Consider the following 20,197-nt stretch of genomic DNA (forward strand, 5'->3'; position numbering starts at 1 on the left):
CAAGATTGATATTTTCTTTCTTTTTTTACCGGCCTGCGTGCCGTGTATTTTCGATGTATCTTTCCCGGACAGGGGTCCGGCTAACATTTCAATTAATCTATTAACCGACACAGTCGGGTTTTTCTATCTATTATTTGCAATTTTTTTTATATGCATTTTTTTTATATGCATTTTTACAAGTATTTCAGCCGTTCTATATATGCCGGATGAAGAAGAGATACCACAATATGCCCTGAAATGGCTACGTGTTTACCCCAACAGTAGACAGGCAGTCGTTTCATGGAAGCCGGATGGGGGGTCAGTGACTGACCTAACCTTGCCCCGTCTGGTACAATTATATATAGGATGGGATGTAAAACCGTTTAGGTGGTTACGGTGGCCCATTAGGAATTTCATTTTTCCGGATGGACCTCTTTTGGGTCCTTGCCGGATGAATGCTAGATGCAAAGGATCATCTCTAACGGCTGCAAAATTGTTTGACAAATGCCGTTGAGTTATTGGATCGCTAGAACAATGTTCCACCCAGAAGGGAGCTGTTCTCTCCAGTGATTCACCCGGATGGACCTCTTTTGGGTCCTTGCCGGATGAATCCCAGATGCAAAGGATCATTTCTAACGGCTGCAAATCGTTTTAGACAAACGCCGTTTGAGTTATGGGATCGCTAGAACAATGTTCCACCCAGAAGGGAGCTGTTCTCTTCAGTGATTCACCCGGATGGGTGTCACCGGATGACTGCTCTTTTTGGAGCAGTGGTTTTAACAAGTGTTCTTCCGTCTGTGTTCTTGCACTAGACAGGTGCAAATACAATTGTATGAATGGAAATTATATGCTTTCACATTTCAATCCTTAGAAGTAGTACTTTTTCAAGTTATCTACATTCCAGGTACGAGGCAGCCGCATTCCGTCTAGGGTTTCCAGACGGTATGTGCCGTTTCTAACTTCTTCAAAAAATCCGGTAGGGTCCCTCCTAGTTTGGGGTCAGTTTCCCTTGTTCGTATGCCCTACCAGTTGCTTCAAGCTTCCGTAATACAAAATCTCCAACTTTGAGGGGGCGTTTAAGCACCTTTTTTGTTGTAGGCCCTCGTCATTCGAAGGCGGTAGATTTCATGACGCAAGGCGGCGTTGCCCCTTCTTTCTGAAAGAGTATCCAGAGACAGGCGCATGGCTTCCCAATTTGCCTCTTCATCATACAACATGATTCGAAGTGTTGGCTCATATAATTCAATGGGAAGCACCGCCTCTGTGCCATATGCCATAAGGAATGGAGTTTCACCGGTTGACCCCTTCTCAGTAGTTCTGATGGACCAAAGAACGTGAGTTAACTCTTCTGCCCAAAGCCCGCCTGCCTTCTCGATCTTTTTCTTTATGCCGCCTGAGATGAGCTTGTTGAAAGCTTCAACTTGACCGTTTGCTTGCGGACGGCCAACGGATGCAAAGTAGTGGGAAATCCCTTGATCTTGCAACCAAGTCTTCAGGACAGGCGTTTCGAACTGGGGGCCATTGTCAAAGACCATTGACATTGGTACACCGAACCGGGTGATGACATTTCTCCAAATGAAGGAGATGACATCCTTAGTTTTGATGCCCTTTACCGCCTCGGCCTCAACCCACTTGGTGAAGTAATCAACAGCCACTAAAATGTATCTTCTGCGCCTGGGGCAGGAGTGTATGGCCCCAAAATATCCATGCCCCATTTTGCAAAGGGAATTGGGCTGTGAATAGCTGTCATATCAGTTGCCGGCTGCCTTATCAGCCGGCCGAACCTCTGGCACTTGTCGCATCTTTTCACCAGATCTAATGCATCCGCCTCTAGTGTAGGCCAAAAGTATCCTTGGCGCCGGGTTCTTTTGGCGAGGGTCCTCCCGCCAATGTGAGATCCACAGAAGCCGGCGTGGAGATCTTCCAGTATTTCCTTGCCCCGTTCTGGGGTAACACACTTGAATAGCGGCTGCAAGTAACCCTTCCGAAACAGTTCACCCTTGTGCATTGCGAAGCTTAATGCTCGTCTTTTAAGAGCAGCTGCTTCGGATGAGGTTTCCGGTAGAGTGCCGTCTTCCAAGTAATTCCGGATGGGGTCCATCCATGTGGAGCTTCGATCTAGAAGTCCAATGGGGTCATGTTCAATGCTTTTCTTTTCCATGACTTCCCAGAAGACTGATCTAGGCGTATCACATGTGGCGGAGGATGCAAGTTTGGATAGTGCATCCGCCTGATTATTTTCGGATCTGGGTACTTGACTTAGGTTGAATTCATCAAATGCCCCAGCCTCCTCTTTGACCGCCTGCAGATACATAATCATCACCGGATGGGTGGCCTCGTAGTCACCGTTGTACTGGCTAACGATGAGTTGGGAATCTGAGCAGGCATCAACTTTCCTTGCCCCGACCGCCTTACACATGCGGATACCGGCTAGCAGGGCCTCGTATTCAGCTTCATTATTCGAAGCTTGAAACTTGAATCGTAGAGCGTACTCGTATTTGTCCCCCTCCGGAGAGTGAATAATTACACCCGCTCCGCAACCATTCAGCGTAGAGCTCCCGTCTACATAAACCCTCCAAACTTCATCAGTTTTATCCGGCTGTATTGGCCTTGTCATTTCAACAATGAAGTCGGCAAACGCCTGACCCTTCACTGCTCGCCTGGGTTCGAAAGTGATTTCTAAGCTTTGGATTTCCACAGCCCATTTAATCATTCTTCCGGATGACTCTAAAGTGGTCATAGGCCTTTTGAGCGGCTGATCAGTGTAAACGGTCACCGGATGTGCTAAAAAATACGGTTTCAACCGCTTGACTGCTTTGAACAAAGCCAGACCGAATTTTTCGATCATGGAATAACGAAGTTCAGCATTCCGGAGGACATGGCTTATAAAAGTATACCGGGAGCTGATTACCGTCTCTCTCAACAAGGAGGACGGCGCTCAAGGAGTGATCCGAGACGGCCAAGTACATGTAGAGAGCCTCCTGGGGTAGGGGACTCGCCAATCTTGGCAAAGAATGCAGGTGTTGCTTCAGCCGTTGAAATGCCGCCTCAGCCTCTTCACCCCATTCAAACCTTGATCTCTTTTTGATTGCTTGAAAGAAATACAGGCACTTGTCACCTGACCGGCTGAGGAATCTCCCCAGTGCCGCCAGGCAACCGGTAAGCTTTTGAGCCTCCCTGACGGTACGTGGCGACTGCATGTCAATCACCGCCTGTACTTTGTCCGGATTGGCTTCTATGCCCCTCTGATCAATCAAAAATCCAAGAAACTTCCCGGACTCAACTCCAAAGACGCATTTTTTAGGATTTAACATGACTTTATGCCGTCTGAGGGTGGTGAGAGTTTCTCGGAGGTCGGCTAGATGATTCGCCTGCAGCTTTGATTTGACAATCATGTCATCAATGTACACCTCCACGTTCCTTCCAATCTGATCATAAAAGACCGAGTTCATCATTCGCTGGAAAGTAGCAGGCGCATTCTTCAACCCAAACGGCATCACCTTGTAGCAATATAGCCCTTGATCTGTGACGAAAGCCGTCTTCTCTTGGTCTTTCTTCCACAAGGGTATCTGATGGAAGCCGGAATAGGCGTCCATGAAACTCATCAGGGCATGGCCGGCTGTAGAGTCTACCAAATGATCTATCTTTGGAAGCGGGTAGCTATCCTTTGGACAAGCCCTGTTGAGGTCCGTGTAATCTACACACATCCGCCAGGTTCCATTCGGCTTTTTCACAAGGACGACATTGGCTACCCAATCCGGGTAGTAACATTGCCGGATGAATCCAGCATCCAAGAGTTTCTTGACCTCGGTTGCTGCCGCCTGGGACCTTTCCTCGCCATGGTTCCGTTTCTTTTGCCTGACCGGCTTCTTCTTAGGATCCACAGCGAGTCTATGTACAGCAAGATCCGGACTTACACCCGGCATCTCTTCTACTTCAAAGGCAAACACATCTTTGAACTCCTTCAGCAAAAGGAGCAAACCTGATCCCAAACTTTCAAACGCAGCCGTTCCAACCTTGACAGTTCTGTCTGGCCGACTGTCTTCAAGGACAACATCAATTATTTCTCCTGCCGGCTGAGGGCGAAGGACGTTTGTCCTCTCCCCGGACAGTGATTGCTATTGTTTCTCCTTCACAGGCGCCAGTTGGTCCGCCTTCCTCTTTTTACCGGCTGGCTTTGTAGCCGGTAAGCTTTGATCACAGTCGTCAAGTTCAACAATTTCTTTCTCTTGACCGCCTGTGTCAAGCGTTGGTTTGATCTCCGAGAGGTAACACTCTCTCGCCATCTTTTGGTCCCCACTCAAGGAACCGACTGTGCCATCATCCCTTTCAAACTTTATCAACATTAGAGATGGGATGATGACTGCCTTTGAGAGGTTAAGGGTTGGACGGCCAATAATCAGATTGTAGGCAGTCAGCTCTTCTACAACAAGAAACTTGACAACCATATGCCGGCCCTTACCCTTCTCTCCGAACCGGATGGGTAGATCAATCATGCCCACCGGATGTACTACTCCTCCCCCAAAACCTACAAGAGGGTATGAGGCCGGAAGCATGCTGCTGGGCTTATACTTGAGTTTCTCCAAGCACCGGTAGCTGATGAGGTCGGATGAGCTCCCGGTATCAATCAAGATCCGGCCAACTCTTTGATTGGCGATTTTGCACTCGATGACTATGGGGTCATCATGAGGCCGCCTGACCTCACCCCTATCTCTCTCGGAGATGTTAACTTCCGGAAATGAATATTCAGACGACTGGCCCTCATCCACTGAGTTGACCAGTTTCCGAATGTTGTCTTTTGTGCCCCGAATGGTAGGCCCACCTCCCGCAAATCCACCGGCTATGGTCAGGATGGTTTCCTCATCCGTATCCGATTGAGTAGCCGTCTTCTTTGGGGGTGGTCCTCTTGCTTGTTTAGGTGTACCCCTTGACTTGGAAAGATAAGATTTGAGAGCCCCCTCATCAGCGAGCCGGTCGAAGAGCCGCCTGAGGCTAAAGCAACCCTCAGTGTTGTGGCCAATTTCCTCGTGAAAAAGACAATATTTGCTCTTATCCCGGGCGCTTAGAGGACTCTTCATAGGAGACGGTTTTTCAAGATTCAACCGGTCCTTTACTTCGTTGAGAATGGAGGCACAGTCCTTGTTGAACTCCTACTTTGGCACATACGGATCCGACCTCTTCCTTTTCTGGAAAGGTTGTCCGGATGAGTCTTCCGCCCATACCCCCTTTCTCTTGTCTTCCTTTTTGGCCGACTGGGTGGGCCGATTCTCTTTTTTATCGGATCTTTTGTAATCCGTTGGAAGTTTAACAGCACACAATTCCACTGCCTGAATGTAGGCCTCCGCCTTCATGAGTGCCTCGTGAAGAGTGGAGACCCTCTTCCTAACCAAGTCAAACTTAAAAGTTGATCCATCTTTTAAGCCTTTGAAGAAATCAGTATAGGCAACGTCATCAGACAATCCATGGATTTGGATCCTCATCAGGTTAAACCGCCTGACATATGACCGGAGCCCCTCTTTGTCTCCCTGTTGTATTGCCCCTAGATCAAGGCTTGTTTTCTTGGCAGGGATGTTCATAGAAAAGTTGGACGTAAACCAGTAGGCCAAGGTCCTGAAATTATTGATGCATCCGGCTGGGAGGTTACCAAACCAACGTTGAGCAATCCCTTTCAACGTAGCCGGGAAGCACCGGCACCATGCGGCATCATCCAAACCCTGCAAATACATCAGGTTGGTGTATGCCATAAGGTGATCTTCCGGGTTGGTGGTACCGTCGTAGGCGCCTACCAACACGTTTTTGATTTTAGACGGCTGGGTCATCTCGGTGATTTCTCTGGAGAACGCCGTTGGCTGTTCCCCAAGGTTGAGCAGCCGGAGCTGCCAGTCCATAGGCTGGACGGGCGGCTGATGCTGCCCCCCGAAAATACCTGCCTGTGCATAGGGGGATCCAAAGGGCGTATACGGTGTTCCATGCACTTCCGGTTGGATCATATGGGGGCCGGATCGAGCGGAAACCTCGCTCGTCCGGCTGTCATTGTTTGTTCTCGAGTGCCTTCCTGAGGTGGCATTGAAGCTGTCTCGAAAGGTCGATGTTGATGCCGACTCGGATCGCTGAGTCTTTTTATCTTGGATGAGCGTCCGGGCATCAGAATAGACTTTCTTGGTTCCATCCGGCTGAATGTGCCGGACGGGCTTTCTGACTCCATCTATAGGAGTGTGCATCTTTGAGAAATCAAAGAGCCTAGCTGGCATGTCTGACTTCGGATGTGGGGTAGATGCTCTACCCTTGACTGTTTTGGCCGTCTTTTTACCGTGACGCCTTTCTTCCGCCTGACCCTTACGGGGGCCGGCTGTGTAGTCCAGAAGGCCTTTGATCTCTCCTTTGAAGCTCATCATCATATTCATGAGCTCTTCTCTGGAGACTGGGGAGTCTCCAACGGTAGAGGTTAACCCAAGCGGCCCCCTAGTTGGCTTGCTAGGAGCCGCCTGGTTCCCTTCCCGTTCTCTCTTATCTTTGGAACGGGTGTTCTTGGTCCTCAAAGAGCCATCCGCAGCAGTGTAGGCTTCCAAGTCATAGTTATCGGCTGTATCTTGGTCCGAATGGACCTCAACCTCCCCAGTAGGCAGATTGCCTTTACCAGGTAGTATAGGCTCAGATGTCATCTAGAAAGTACTCTCCCCACAGACGGCGCCAGATGTTTGGGGGTTTTCTATGTGTCCTTCGGGAGAGTTACAATTTCCTAGCAGAATTCCTTCTTACGCCTGTACCTGCACCTAGCAGACTTCCTTCTTGCGCCTGTACCTGCACAAGTAACGGAGACTCCGGATGGGGGGTGGGAGTTCCGCCTCCGAAGATTAAGTTAGTATCTTTTCGAAGTGGAATAAGAACAGTAAAAGCTTCTCGGTTCGAGAGCGTTTCAGTAGGTTTTGGCTTTTTTTGTGGTTGCAATTAATGTATGTGTGTCATAAATGAGGTCTACCCTTACTATTTATAGTAAGGGAGAACTGTACCTCAATTAGGGTATAAGGGACACGTGTCTGCAAAGGAATTGGGCCTTTGCAGACCACTGAAAGATTGACACGTGTCAATGACCAAGATGGTCAAGGGTCAATCATCCATGGTCAAGATAAGGAAGTCCAAAACGGTGCTAGTGAGCAAGGTACTGATGGAATCTTTTTGTCCAAATCATTCTTCAATCCAATGCACGGTTTTAGTCCAAAGAGTTTAACAAATGGTTACACTTCTCTTAGTGTAACTAATCTTGTTGAAGGCATCTAGTTAATGTGTCGTTTTTCCAAGCTTGAAGCCACGCATGATTGATGCATTTGAGAGTTACATTGGACTGATTATGAAGGCGTGATTCAAGGCTTGTGTTGGGCGTGAATTAAGGCATTGGTTGGCTGATTATTCTACCTCTTTACTTGGGGGTTATTTGTACTTAATTAGAGAGTTGTTGCTGGAATAAAGGAGCTTGAATCAAGGGTTTAAATGGGAGGTTACAAGCGTGACTCAAGGGGGCTGTTTGCACGTTTCTTGGACGTTGAAGATGCTCTTTGAAGACTTCATGTTTGCTGAACGTTTCCTCTTTAATTTAAGCATAGTTTTAAGCTTAATTGAGTAGTTTTATTTTGTTGTTATGAGGGATTAATTGGACGGTTATATGAGCCTCTTAATCACCTTATAGTTAGTATCTTATTTTGTCTTTTAAATTAGGCAAGTGATGGATGATCATTAAAAGTTGTAAAGAGGAATCCCATGTTCCTTTATGTAACTTATACACTACTATAAATAGTGTGCTATGCATGAATGAAAAGTATCCAGAAATTTGCTTAAACACTTGTGTTTTGATTGATTAAACGTGACTTAGTAACTAGTCATTTTTAAGGTCCAAGTTTGTTAGCTCAAATTTGAAGAGTGCTAGTTTTGGTAGAGTGTTCCCAAACCTAGGAGCTTGCGTAGTGAACGAGTGGGTTGAGTGTTCCCTATTCCTAACTACACCAAGCAAAGGGTGAGTGTTCCCCTTTGTTATATCCGAAGCTAGGGTGAGTGTTCCCCTATTTTCACCTTCATTGTTCACGATTTCACTAAGACCCCTTAACACATACTTTTGTAACAAGGTTCTCATCTTGTTTACACATCATTTGGCGCGTCAGGTAGGGGGTGTTTTTCTAAACATTTCCTAAGGGGTCGAATACCTACATACCATGGGAGAAAACCCGGACTTAAGGACAGCGTTGGAAGCTCTTAATCGATCCATTGCTAGTCAAGAAAGGTTGGCCGAAACCAATGCCAATCTACAAGGGAACCTTGCTGCCTTGATGGCAAGGCTCATGAACGAGCAAGATAGGAGAGATCAAAATGAGGACCCTCCACCTAGGAGGGAGGATAGAAGCCTCAAAGTGGACGTTCCTTCTTTTGATGGGACACTTGATCCAGAGAAGTACTTGGAATGGGAGAAATCCTTGGAGAGGTACTTTGAATATAAGGACATTCATGAGGATGTACAACGTTTTAAGATTGCCAAAGTCAAGCTTAAAGGCTATGGTGATAGTTGGCTACAAGGAGAGCAAAGGGGACGTGCCCTTAGGGGGAAAGCTCCTATCTCTACTTGGGGTAAACTCAAGAAACGGATGAAAGACCGTTTCATCCCACACAATTACAAGCAAAGTCAATATGTGAAGTGGAGTACCTTGCAACAAAATGGGGACTCTGTGGAGGATTACATAAAAGAGTTTGATAGACTTGCTATTGTGTGTGAAGTAACCGAAAATGAAGAGCTCAAGATGGGGCGTTTCGTATCTGGTTTGGACCAAGAATTACAAGACAAACTTGAAGGTTATACTAACCTCACGTTTGTTGAAGCTTGCAAATTGGTGATTAAGTTCGATGCTAAGAGGAAAAAGAAGAAGCCTACTACCATCCCTCAATTGGCACGAAAACCTTCTTTCCCTACAAAGGAAGGTTCTTCCTTCAACAAACCAAGTAATCCACCAAAGAAGGACACCAAGGACGTGAAGCTAGGTGACATTGTGTGTTACAAATGTGGAGGACGAGGTCATTACAAGAAGGATTGTCCTAATACTAGGGCGTTAACCATACAAGAGGTTAAGCTCATGGCCACTCAAAACATCAACTGGGATGAGTTTGAGGAGGAGGAAGAAGAAGTTGAAGATGATTGTGATGATTGCATGGCCGAGCCAGAGGGGAAGACTAGCCTCGTGATTAGGAGGGCCTTGCAAGCACGTGTGGAAGAGGATGCTGCCCCCCAACGCCAACACATTTTCATCACCCGTTGTAGAATTGGTGACGAGGTATGTGATTTGATTATTGATGGAGGGAGTGAGGCTAATACCGTGTCTAAGACCTTAGTATCTAAACTTGGTCTAACTACTACTAATCATCCACAACCTTACAAGTTGAGTTGGTTAGATTCAAATGCTAGCACCGGGGTTAGGAAGCAATGCATGGTTTCTTTTTGTGTTGGTTCATATTGTGATTCTATATTATGTGATGTTGTGTCTATGGATGCTTGTCATATTCTACTTGGTAGGCCTTGGCAAACTGATAAAAAATCTATACATGATGGGTATCACAATACGTATACCATAGTCCACGAAGGGAGGAAGAAAAAACTACACCCTTTACCACCCCCACGGTTTTCACCATCACAAACCCCACAAAAAGAAGTATCCTTGTTGTCTCTTAAAGAGTTTGAGAGGGAGTTGGAAGGTGAGGGAGAGTTGTTCATGCTATACTCCAAGGAAACCCACGAAAAATTTGTTGCTCATAATCCTAGGTTAGCCCAATTGATTAAGGATTTTGAGGACGTTTTTCCGGATGAATTACCTAAAGGACTACCACCCATACGAGGAATTGAGCATCAAATTGATCTCATTCCCGGAGCACCCTTGCCAAATAAACCAGCCTATAGATGTAACCCTTTAGAAACTAAGGAGTTACAACGACAAATTGAAGAGCTAATGGGTATGGGTTATGTACGTGAGTCCATGAGTCCATGTGCCGTTCCTGCTTTGTTGGTCCCTAAGAAAGATGGTACTTGGAGAATGTGTATTGATAGTAGAGCCGTTAATAACATTACCATCAAGTACAGGTTTCCAATTCCAAGGCTTGATGACATGCTTGATGAGTTGAGTGGTTCCAAGGTCTTCTCAAAAGTAGACTTGAGAAGTGGGTATCATCAAATTCGCATGAGAGAAGGGGATGAATGGAAGACTGCGTTCAAGACAAAGCATGGGTTGTATGAGTGGCTCGTCATGCCATTTGGCCTTACAAATGCCCCTAGCACGTTCATGAGATTAATGAATGAAGTGCTAAGGCCATTTCTTGGCAAGTTCGTGGTAGTATACTTGGATGACATTCTCATTTATTCACGTGATGAAGAAGCTCATTTTGATCATCTTTTTCAAGTATTTTCTGTTTTAAGACAAGAAAAATTGTATGGGAAACTAGAAAAATGTGATTTTTTATTGTATGAAGTCATGTTTCTTGGCTATATAGTTTCAGGTGATGGCGTGAAGGTAGACCCTAGCAAAATTGAAGCAATTCAATCATGGCCTAGTCCAAAGACACTCACGGAAGTTCGTTCATTTCATGGACTTGCTTCTTTCTATAGAAGATTTATCAAGAATTTTAGCACACTCATGGCTCCTATAACTGAGTGTACTAAGAAGGGGACGTTTGAATGGACTACCCAAGCTCAAAAGGCCTTTGAAGAAGTCAAGGAGAAAATGTGCAACACTCCTATTCTCGCACTTCCTGATTTTTCCAAGCCATTTGAAGTTGAGTGTGACGCAAGTGGAAAAGGTATTGGTGCCGTGTTGATTCAAGGTGGGCGTCCTATTGCCTACTTTAGTGAGAAGATGAGTCAAGGCAAGTTGAATTACTCCACCTATGACAAAGAGTTCTATGCTATGGTAAGAGCTCTAGAACATTGGTCACATTATTTGAGGCCACAACCTTTCATTTTGCATTCCGATCATGAATCATTGAGGTTCATACATGGTCAAAAGAAGCTGAACGCAAGACACGCAAAGTGGGTCGAATTTTTGCAAACATTTAACTTTTCCTCTAAATACAAGAGTGGGAAAGCTAATGTGGTTGCGGATGCCTTGTCTAGAAGACATAATTTGCTTGGGATGGTTGAAGCAAAGGTACTTGGGTTCGATTTGATCAAGGAGTATTATCAAGAAGATGATGAACTCAAGGGGATAATTGAAAAATGTGTCCATGGAGTCTATGATCTGTTTTCCTTACATAATGGTTTTCTTTTTAAAGGAAATAGATTATGTATTCCAAAATGTCCCATTAGAAGTTTGTTGATACATGAAGCTCATGGGGGAGGACTAGCTGGTCACGTTGGTATTCACAAGACAATGGAGCTTCTCCAAGCTCACTTTTATTGGCCGAAAATGTTAGCCACGGTTCATCGTGTGGTGAGTCGTTGTTCTACTTGTCAAAGAGCAAAAATGGTGTTTCACAAAGGTCTCTACAAGCCCTTGCCAATTCCCGAAAGACCTTGGGAAGATGTTAGTATGGATTTTATTGTAGCTTTGCCTAGAACTCAAAGAGGCAAGGATTCAATAATGGTGGTGGTTGATCGGTTCTCAAAAATGGCTCACTTCATTCCTTGCCATAAAACTGAAGATGCAATGAAAGTGGCTAAGTTATATTTTGAAGAGGTGGTTCGTTTTCATGGGGTGCCACGCACCATTGTGTCGGATCGTGATACTAAGTTCCTAAGTCATTTTTGGAAGTCTATGTGGCGTTTGATGGGAACTAAGTTGCTGTTTTCTACCTCACATCATCCACAAACTGATGGTCAAACGGAGGTGGTGAATAGAATACTTGGTTCGTTGCTTAGGGCTTTGGTGAGCAAAAGTACCAAAGATTGGGATAATAAGCTTGCTCATGCCGAGTTTGCTTATAATAGGACACCTAGTGCTACTACAAAGTATTCTCCTTTTGAAGTAGTCTATGGCGTCAATCCTTATGTTCCCATTGATCTTATTGCTTTGCCAAAAGACAAGTTCGTTCATGGTGGGGCAAAGGAGCAAGCCGAGTTCATGCTTAAAGTCCATAAAGAAGTTCGAAGAAACATTGAAAAGGCAAATGAAATCTACAAGAAACAAGCCAACAAACGAGTGCGAAATGTGAAGTCTTTTGAAGTTGGGGACTTGGTGTGGATTTACATGAGGAAAGAACGTTTTCCTAGCAAAAGGAAGAACAAGCTTATGCCAAGAGCCGAGGGTCCGTTTGAGGTCATGGAAAAGATCAATGACAACGCATACAAAGTTGATTTGGGAGGCCAATATGGTGTCTCAAGTACATTCAACATTGGTGATCTTGCTCCTTACTTTGATGATGACGAATTGAGGGCAATTCCTTTTGAAGAAGGGGAGGATGACCAAGATGGTCAAGGGTCAATCATCCATGGTCAAGATAAGGAAGTCCAAAACGGTGCTAGTGAGCAAGGTACTGATGGAATCTTTTTGTCCAAATCATTCTTCAATCCAATGCACGGTTTTAGTCCAAAGAGTTTAACAAATGGTTACACTTCTCTTAGTGTAACTAATCTTGTTGAAGGCATCTAGTTAATGTGTCGTTTTTCCAAGCTTGAAGCCACGCATGATTGATGCATTTGAGAGTTACATTGGACTGATTATGAAGGCGTGATTCAAGGCTTGTGTTGGGCGTGAATTAAGGCATTGGTTGGCTGATTATTCTACCTCTTTACTTGGGGGTTATTTGTACTTAATTAGAGAGTTGTTGCTGGAATAAAGGAGCTTGAATCAAGGGTTTAAATGGGAGGTTACAAGCGTGACTCAAGGGGGCTGTTTGCACGTTTCTTGGACGTTGAAGATGCTCTTTGAAGACTTCATGTTTGCTGAACGTTTCCTCTTTAATTTAAGCATAGTTTTAAGCTTAATTGAGTAGTTTTATTTTGTTGTTATGAGGGATTAATTGGACGGTTATATGAGCCTCTTAATCACCTTATAGTTAGTATCTTATTTTGTCTTTTAAATTAGGCAAGTGATGGATGATCATTAAAAGTTGTAAAGAGGAATCCCATGTTCCTTTATGTAACTTATACACTACTATAAATAGTGTGCTATGCATGAATGAAAAGTATCCAGAAATTTGCTTAAACACTTGTGTTTTGATTGATTAAACGTGACTTAGTAACTAGTCATTTTTAAGGTCCAAGTTTGTTAGCTCAAATTTGAAGAGTGCTAGTTTTGGTAGAGTGTTCCCAAACCTAGGAGCTTGCGTAGTGAACGAGTGGGTTGAGTGTTCCCTATTCCTAACTACACCAAGCAAAGGGTGAGTGTTCCCCTTTGTTATATCCGAAGCTAGGGTGAGTGTTCCCCTATTTTCACCTTCATTGTTCACGATTTCACTAAGACCCCTTAACACATACTTTTGTAACAAGGTTCTCATCTTGTTTACACATCAGTCAAGCCTTTATTGGGCCACGTGTCTTAGGGTATTTTCACCCTAAACAGAATGTATTTGACTTTCATTTGATTCAAATAGCTTTGTTTGAATGTGTTTAACTTTCATTTGTTTTAATTAGCTTTATAGAATGTATTTGACTTTCACTTGATTCGAAAGCTTTATTTGAATTTGTTTGACTTTCGTTAAATTCAATTAGCTTGTTTTGAATGTGTTAGACTTTAATTTAATTCAATTAGCTTTGTAGAATGTATTTGACTTCCATTTGATTCAATTAGCTTTGTTTGAATGTATTTGACTTTTATATGATTCAATTATCTTTGTAGAATGTATTTGACTTTTAGTTGATTTAATTAGCTTTGTTTGAATGTGTTTGACTTTCATTTGATTCAATTAGCTTTGTAGAATGTATTTGACTTTCATTTGATTCAAATAGCTTTATTTGAATGTGTTTGACTTTCATTTGATTCAATTAGCTTTGTAGAATGTATTTGACATTCATTTTATTAAAATAGCTTTGTTTGAATGTGTTTGACTTTCATTTGATTCAATTTGCTTTGTAGATTGCATTTCACTTTCATTTGATTTATATAGCTTTGTTTGAATGTGTTTGACTTTCATTTAATTTAAAAGGCATTGTTTGAATTTGTTTGACTTTCATTTGTTTCAATTAGCTTTTTTGAATGTGTTTGACTTTCATTTGATTCAATTAGCTTTTTTTGAATGTCTTTGACTTTCATTTGATTCAATTAGCTTTGTTTGAATGTCTTTGACTTTCATTTGATTCAATTAGCTTTGTAGAATGTATTTGACTTTCATTTGATTCAAATAGCTTTGTAGAATGGATTTTACTGTCATTTGATTCAAATAGCTTTGTTTGAATGTGTTTGAATTTCATTTAATTCAATTTGCTTTGTAGAATGCATTTCACTTTCATTTGATGTATATAGCTTTGTTTGAATGTGTTTGACTTTCATTTAAATTAAAAAGCTTTTTTTAAATGTGTTTGACTTTCATTTGATTTAAACGGCTTTGTTTGAATGTGTTTAACTTTTATTTGATTCAATTAGCTTTGTAGAATGTATTTTACTTTTATTTGATTTAATTAGCTTTGTTTAAATTTATTTGACTATCATTTGATTCAAATAGCTTTGTTTGAATATGTTTGACTTTTATTTGATTCAATTAGCTTTGTAGAATGTATTTGACTTTCATTTGATTGAAATAGCTTTATTTGAATGTGTTTGACTTTCATTTGATTCAATTAGCTTTGTAGAATGTATTTGACTATCATTTGATTCGAAATCTTTGTTTGAATGTGTTTGACTTTCATTTGATTCAATTAGCTTTGTTTGAATGTGTTTGACTTTAATTTAATTCAATTAGCTTTGTAGAATGTATTAGACTTTTATTTGATTTAATTGGCTTTGTTTTAATGTAATTGACTCTCATTTGATTCAAATAGCTTTGTTTGAATGTGTTTGACTTTCATTTGATTCAAATAGCTTTGTTTGAATGTGTTTGACTTTCATTTGATTCAATTAGCTTTGTAGAATGTATTTGACTTTCATTTGATTAAAATAGCTTTGTTTGAATGTGCTTGAATGTCATCTGATTCAATTAGCTTTGTTTGAATGTGTTTGACTTTCATTTGATTCAATTAGCTTTGTTGAATTGACTTTCATTCGATTAAAATAACTTTGTTTGAATGTGCTTGACTTTCATTTGATTCAATTAGCTTTGTTTGAATGTGTTTGACTTTCATTTGATTCAATTAGCTTTGTTTGAATGTGTTTGACTTTAATTTAATTCAATTAGCTTTGTAGAATGTATTAGACCTTTATTTGATTTAATTAGCTTTGTTTTAATGTATTTGACTCTCATTTGATTCAAATAGCTTTGTTTGAATGTGTTTGACTTTCATTTGATTCAATTAGCTTAGTAGAATGTATTTGACTTTCATTTGATTCAAATAGCTTTGTTTGAATGTGTTTGACTTTCATTTGTTTCAATTAGCTTTGTAGAATGTATTTGACTTTCACTTGATTCGAAAGCTTTATTTGAATGTGTTTGACTTTCTTTAAATACAATTTGCTTGTTTTGAATGTGTTTTGATTAGGGGATTTTTATCCACCAATCACCGTCTGACAAGTGGACCAACCAGGTTCCGCCACGTGTCCTTCACGAAGGCCAATAGGAGCCTGCCACGTGTCAATCACAGATACGTCCTCTACGGACCAATCGAGGCACGCCACGTGTCCACCCATGCCAAATGGGAAAACCGGCCAACAAGGCCCAATCCTGTCTAGAGGCCCGGTCAGCCCTAGGTTTACCCTAAACCTAGAGAGTGGCACGCTTCTCAAGACTATAAATACTTAATTAATCCTCATTAATTAAGCGATCAAGAAATCAAGAGAACAGAGAAGAACAGAAACATTACGGAACACTAATAACCGGCTAATCTCGCTAACAAAGCAGATTACCAACATTAAACACTCTCACCTAGAGAGGTCTTATTACTTTAATTTCCGTATTAATTACTCCTTAATCAGGTACTAACTTGACCGTTGGAGGCGGAGCTCTCAGGAGTCTCCGTTATTTTGCAGGTACAGGCGTCCGGTTCCAGTCTCGGAATTGTAACTCTCCCGCAGGACATCAGAAAACCCCGAAACATTTGGCGCCGTCTGTGGGGAGAGTACTTCAGAGATGGCATCCAAGTCTGTACCGACTCCTGAAGAGAGGCGTCCCCTAAACGACCCTCAAGTTCAGTCGGACCATGACACCGAAAGTGAATTTGAAGTTGAAACTCATACAGCTCCAGACGGGACCCTAAGGGCCCGACGTACCCGTCATACCGAAAGGAGGGAACGGGAGCATCTTCAAACAGGAAGCGAGCCAGCAGGCGCACCGCCTGCTCGGCAACAGCCGACTGATGGGTCTGCTCCCATCACAAGGAACGAACTCATGACCTTCATGAGGGACTTTAAGGGAGAGATTCAAGAGTTGATCAACAAAAAGCCGCCTGCTTCAGTCAAAGAGCAGTCGGCCAAAAAACCTTCCACTTCACTAAAGAGGAAGCCAGTTCAAGGGCGAGAGGCGACTCCTCATCCTAAATCCAAGAAGCGGGAGCCACTTGCTCTTGATTTCACAAAATTCCGTTATCCTACGGGAAATAGGAAACCGGTTCGTTATATTCAGGCGGACGGGTCAAAGCAAACGTTCACAGATGCTCGGCTACTGCTAGAGCAGAAGAAGAGTGACTGATTGTCAGAGTCGGCTTCTACTTCAAATTTTCAAGACAGTTTGCGAAATGCCTCGATGAGGCATACTCAGTCGTACCATGAGAGTCAGTCAGGCGGCACCTCCCGTCAGTCCGGCTTTCATAGCGCCCAGGCGGTACCAAACTTACCATTTGTGCCGCAACAACAGTATTTTATGCAGCCACCTCCATTTGGTGGACCTGCAGCAAAAAACGTCCAACCTATGGACTGGCAGCTACGGTTGCTTAGACTTGGTGAACAGCCGTCGGCCTTCTCCAAGGAAATTACTGAAGCCGCTCAGCCGGCAAAAGTAAAAAATGTACTAGTAGGCGCCTATGACGGCACTACTAATCCAGAAGACCATCTGATGGCATTCACCAACCTGATGTACCTTCAAGGGTTGGATGATCCCACTTGGTGCAAGTGTTTCCCAGCGACTCTCAAGGGAATCGCACAGCAATGGTTCGGCAACCTGCCGACTGGTTGTGTAAACAGCTTCAGGACGCTTGCTTACTTATTTGCCTCCAACTTCGCCATGAACATCCCTGCGAAGAAAACGACCCTTGATTTGGGAACAATTCAGCAGGGCGAGAAGGAGGGGCTTTGTTCTTACATCAGGCGGTTCAACCTGATGAGAATACAGATTCAAGGGTTACCGGATGAGGTAGCTTATACTGACTTTTTTAGAGGTCTCAAAGACGGGTCTACCTTCAAATTTGATTTAGTTCGAAAAAGGGTGGCGACTCTTCAAGAGGCCTTGATTGAAGCAGAAGCCTATATACAGGCGACTGATCTGTGTACGATAAAACAGTCGGACGGAAAAAGGTTCGACAAAAGAGAAGGACGACAGAAACAGTCGTCTAACAAAGATGAGAAAAGAAAAGAGGTCTGGGCGGTTGATTCCTCTAAACAGCCGGCCCAGAAAAAGAAAAAAGAATTCAAACCATACTCCCCAAAGTATGTGTTTAACAAGGATAACCAGTTTATCCTAAAAGAAATAAAGGGACGGTTCTCAATTGAGAAGCCGGTCCCCATGAAGGGTTCTGCAAACAACCGGAACCAAGACAAAATCTGTGCTTATCATGATGACGTTGGTCATCACACCAATGACTGCATCAGTCTCATGCGGTACCTAGACCGCTTGGCTGAGCAAGGTGATCTTGACACATATGTCAAGAAATCTACGGGGAACACTTCCTCAAAAAAGCAGTCGGCCAAAAAGAATCAACAGGCCGACAGTTCCGATACAGATGATGCAATCGTCTACACCATTGCAGGCGGCTTCTCAGGAGGCGGCCCCACTATTAGGGGCAACAAAGATAATATAAGGCGGTTAGATGTAAATTCCGTTCACCAAGAACGGCCGTCCAAATATACATTTCCTGAGATTGTCATCACTGAAGAGGATCTAGGAGGGGTAAGGGGGCCGCATGACGACCCTCTCGTTATTGAATGTAAAGTGGCCAACCAGAGAGTTGGCCGAATCCTCATAGATATCGGGAGCTCCTCAGATCTCATCAGCAGCAAATGTCTGTCAAAACTGAAATATCAGACGGACTGCATACATCCGGCCTCCCACCCTTTAATAGGGTTTGGAGGAGGAGTCGTCCACCCACTGGGACGAGTAGATTTACCCATTCGCCTGGGCGAAAAAGGGGAAGGACGACACATGGTAGTCCGGTTCCTAGTAGTAGAGGAACTCTCGGCCTACAACATGATTCTGGGTCGACCAACCCTGAATAATTCCAAGGCTGTTATAATCCCGTCTCTTATGCTGCTTAAGTTTGAGAGGGATAATGGAACAGTCGGCTCCCTAAGGGGAGATCAGAGGACGGCCCGAGAGTGCTATCTCTCGGATGTCAAGCCCACTGTTATGGCCACTGGGTCAAGTGGAGAAAAAACAGATCTTGACAATGTCAAGGAGAGTGCGCCTGTTCAAGAAACAGGCGACAAAAAGAGAAAGGCGTCCCAGACAGAGTCCGCAAGAAAAGCAAGAAAATAGCAATCATTGGCAGAGGAGCGGCCGGATGAGTTCCGCCCTCAGCCGGCTGGTGAGCATGCGGACCTGATCTTAGACGACTCACGTCCTGACCGAACAGTCAAAGTTGGGACGACTGCTCTGAGAAACCTTGGTGACGACTTTCACAATCTATTGAAAGAATACAAGGACATCTTTGCATTTCAAGTCCATGAAATGCCAGGCATTAGTCCTGATCTGGCAGTACATAAACTCGCTGTGGATCCGAAAAAGAAGTCGGTACGGCAAAAGAAGCGGAACCATGGCGAAGAAAGAAGTCAGGCGGCAGCCGCCGAAGTTAAAAAATTACTTGATGCAGGGTTCATTCGGCAATGTTACTTCCCAGACTGGGTTGCAAATGTGGTTCTTGTTAAAAAGCCGAATGGCACCTGGCGAATGTGTGTAGACTACACAGACTTAAACAAGGCGTGCCCCAAAGACAGTTACCCTCTGCCTAAAATTGATAATCTGGTCGACTCAACAGCCGGCCATGCCTTGATGAGTTTTATGGACGCCTATTCTGGTTTCCATCAAATTCCCTTATGGAAGAAAGATCAGGAGAAGACGGCCTTCGTCACTGATCAGGGGTTATACTGTTATACGGTCATGCCGTTTGGTCTTAAGAATGCCCCGGCTACCTTCCAACGAATGATAAACACTGTGTTTTTTTATCAGATTGGGAGAAACGTCGAGGCATATATTGATGATATGATTGTCAAGACTAAACTTCAGAAAGACCATCTGACGGACCTCCGAGAAACTTTCGCCACACTCAGGCGGCACCATGTCATGCTCAATCCCAAGAAATGTGTATTTGGAGTTGAGTCTGGGAAATTTCTCGGATTCCTTATCCATCAGAGAGGAATAGAGGCGAACCCTGAGAAGGTGCAGGCGGTCATTGACATGCAGTCGCCTCGTACCATCCGAGAGGTTCAGAAGTTAACAGGTTGTCTGGCGGCCTTGGGGAGATTCCTAAGCCGATCAGGCGACAAATGCCTATACTTTTTCCAGGCAATTAAGAAAAAGGCAAGGTTTGAATGGGGGCCGGATGCTGAGGCCGCCTTCCAGAAATTAAAAGTTCACTTGCATTCCTTGCCGAGGCTGGTCAGCCCTTTGCCCAAAGAGGATCTCTACATGTACCTGGCCGTCTCTAATCATGCGTTAAGCGCTGTGCTCCTTGCTGAAAGGGACGGCTGTCAGCTCCCGGTCTACTTTATCAGTCACGTACTGAAAAATGCCGAGTTGAGGTATCCCCTAGTGGAGAAATTTGGTCTTGCACTCTTCATGGCTGTCAAAAAATTGAAGCCCTACTTTTTGGCACATGCAGTCGTCGTGTATACCGACCAACCAATCAAGCGGCCCCTTACCATCATGGAGTCGTCAGGACGAATGATCAAATGGGCCATAGAAATACAGAGCCTCGAAGTTACTTTCGAGCCTAGAAAAGCAGTGAAGGGGCAAGCCTTTG

At 43.7% G+C, this 20,197-nt stretch overlaps 1 protein-coding gene across 1 annotated transcript; it reads left to right on the top strand.

Moving 5' to 3' along the window:
* Window positions 1–9,167: 9,167 nt before the first annotated feature.
* Window positions 9,168–10,142, top strand: LOC110722344 (the record flags this gene model as incomplete). The annotated part of the gene is made up of 1 exon (XM_021901620.1): window positions 9,168–10,142. A coding segment is annotated over exon 1 (975 nt), but the record flags the coding sequence as incomplete, so codon positions are not given.
* Between the last annotated feature and the right edge of the window lie 10,055 nt (window positions 10,143–20,197).

The sequence above is a fragment of the Chenopodium quinoa genome, unplaced genomic scaffold (genome assembly GCF_001683475.1).
Source record: "Chenopodium quinoa cultivar QQ74 unplaced genomic scaffold, ASM168347v1, whole genome shotgun sequence".
Taxonomy (NCBI): domain Eukaryota; kingdom Viridiplantae; phylum Streptophyta; class Magnoliopsida; order Caryophyllales; family Amaranthaceae; genus Chenopodium; species Chenopodium quinoa.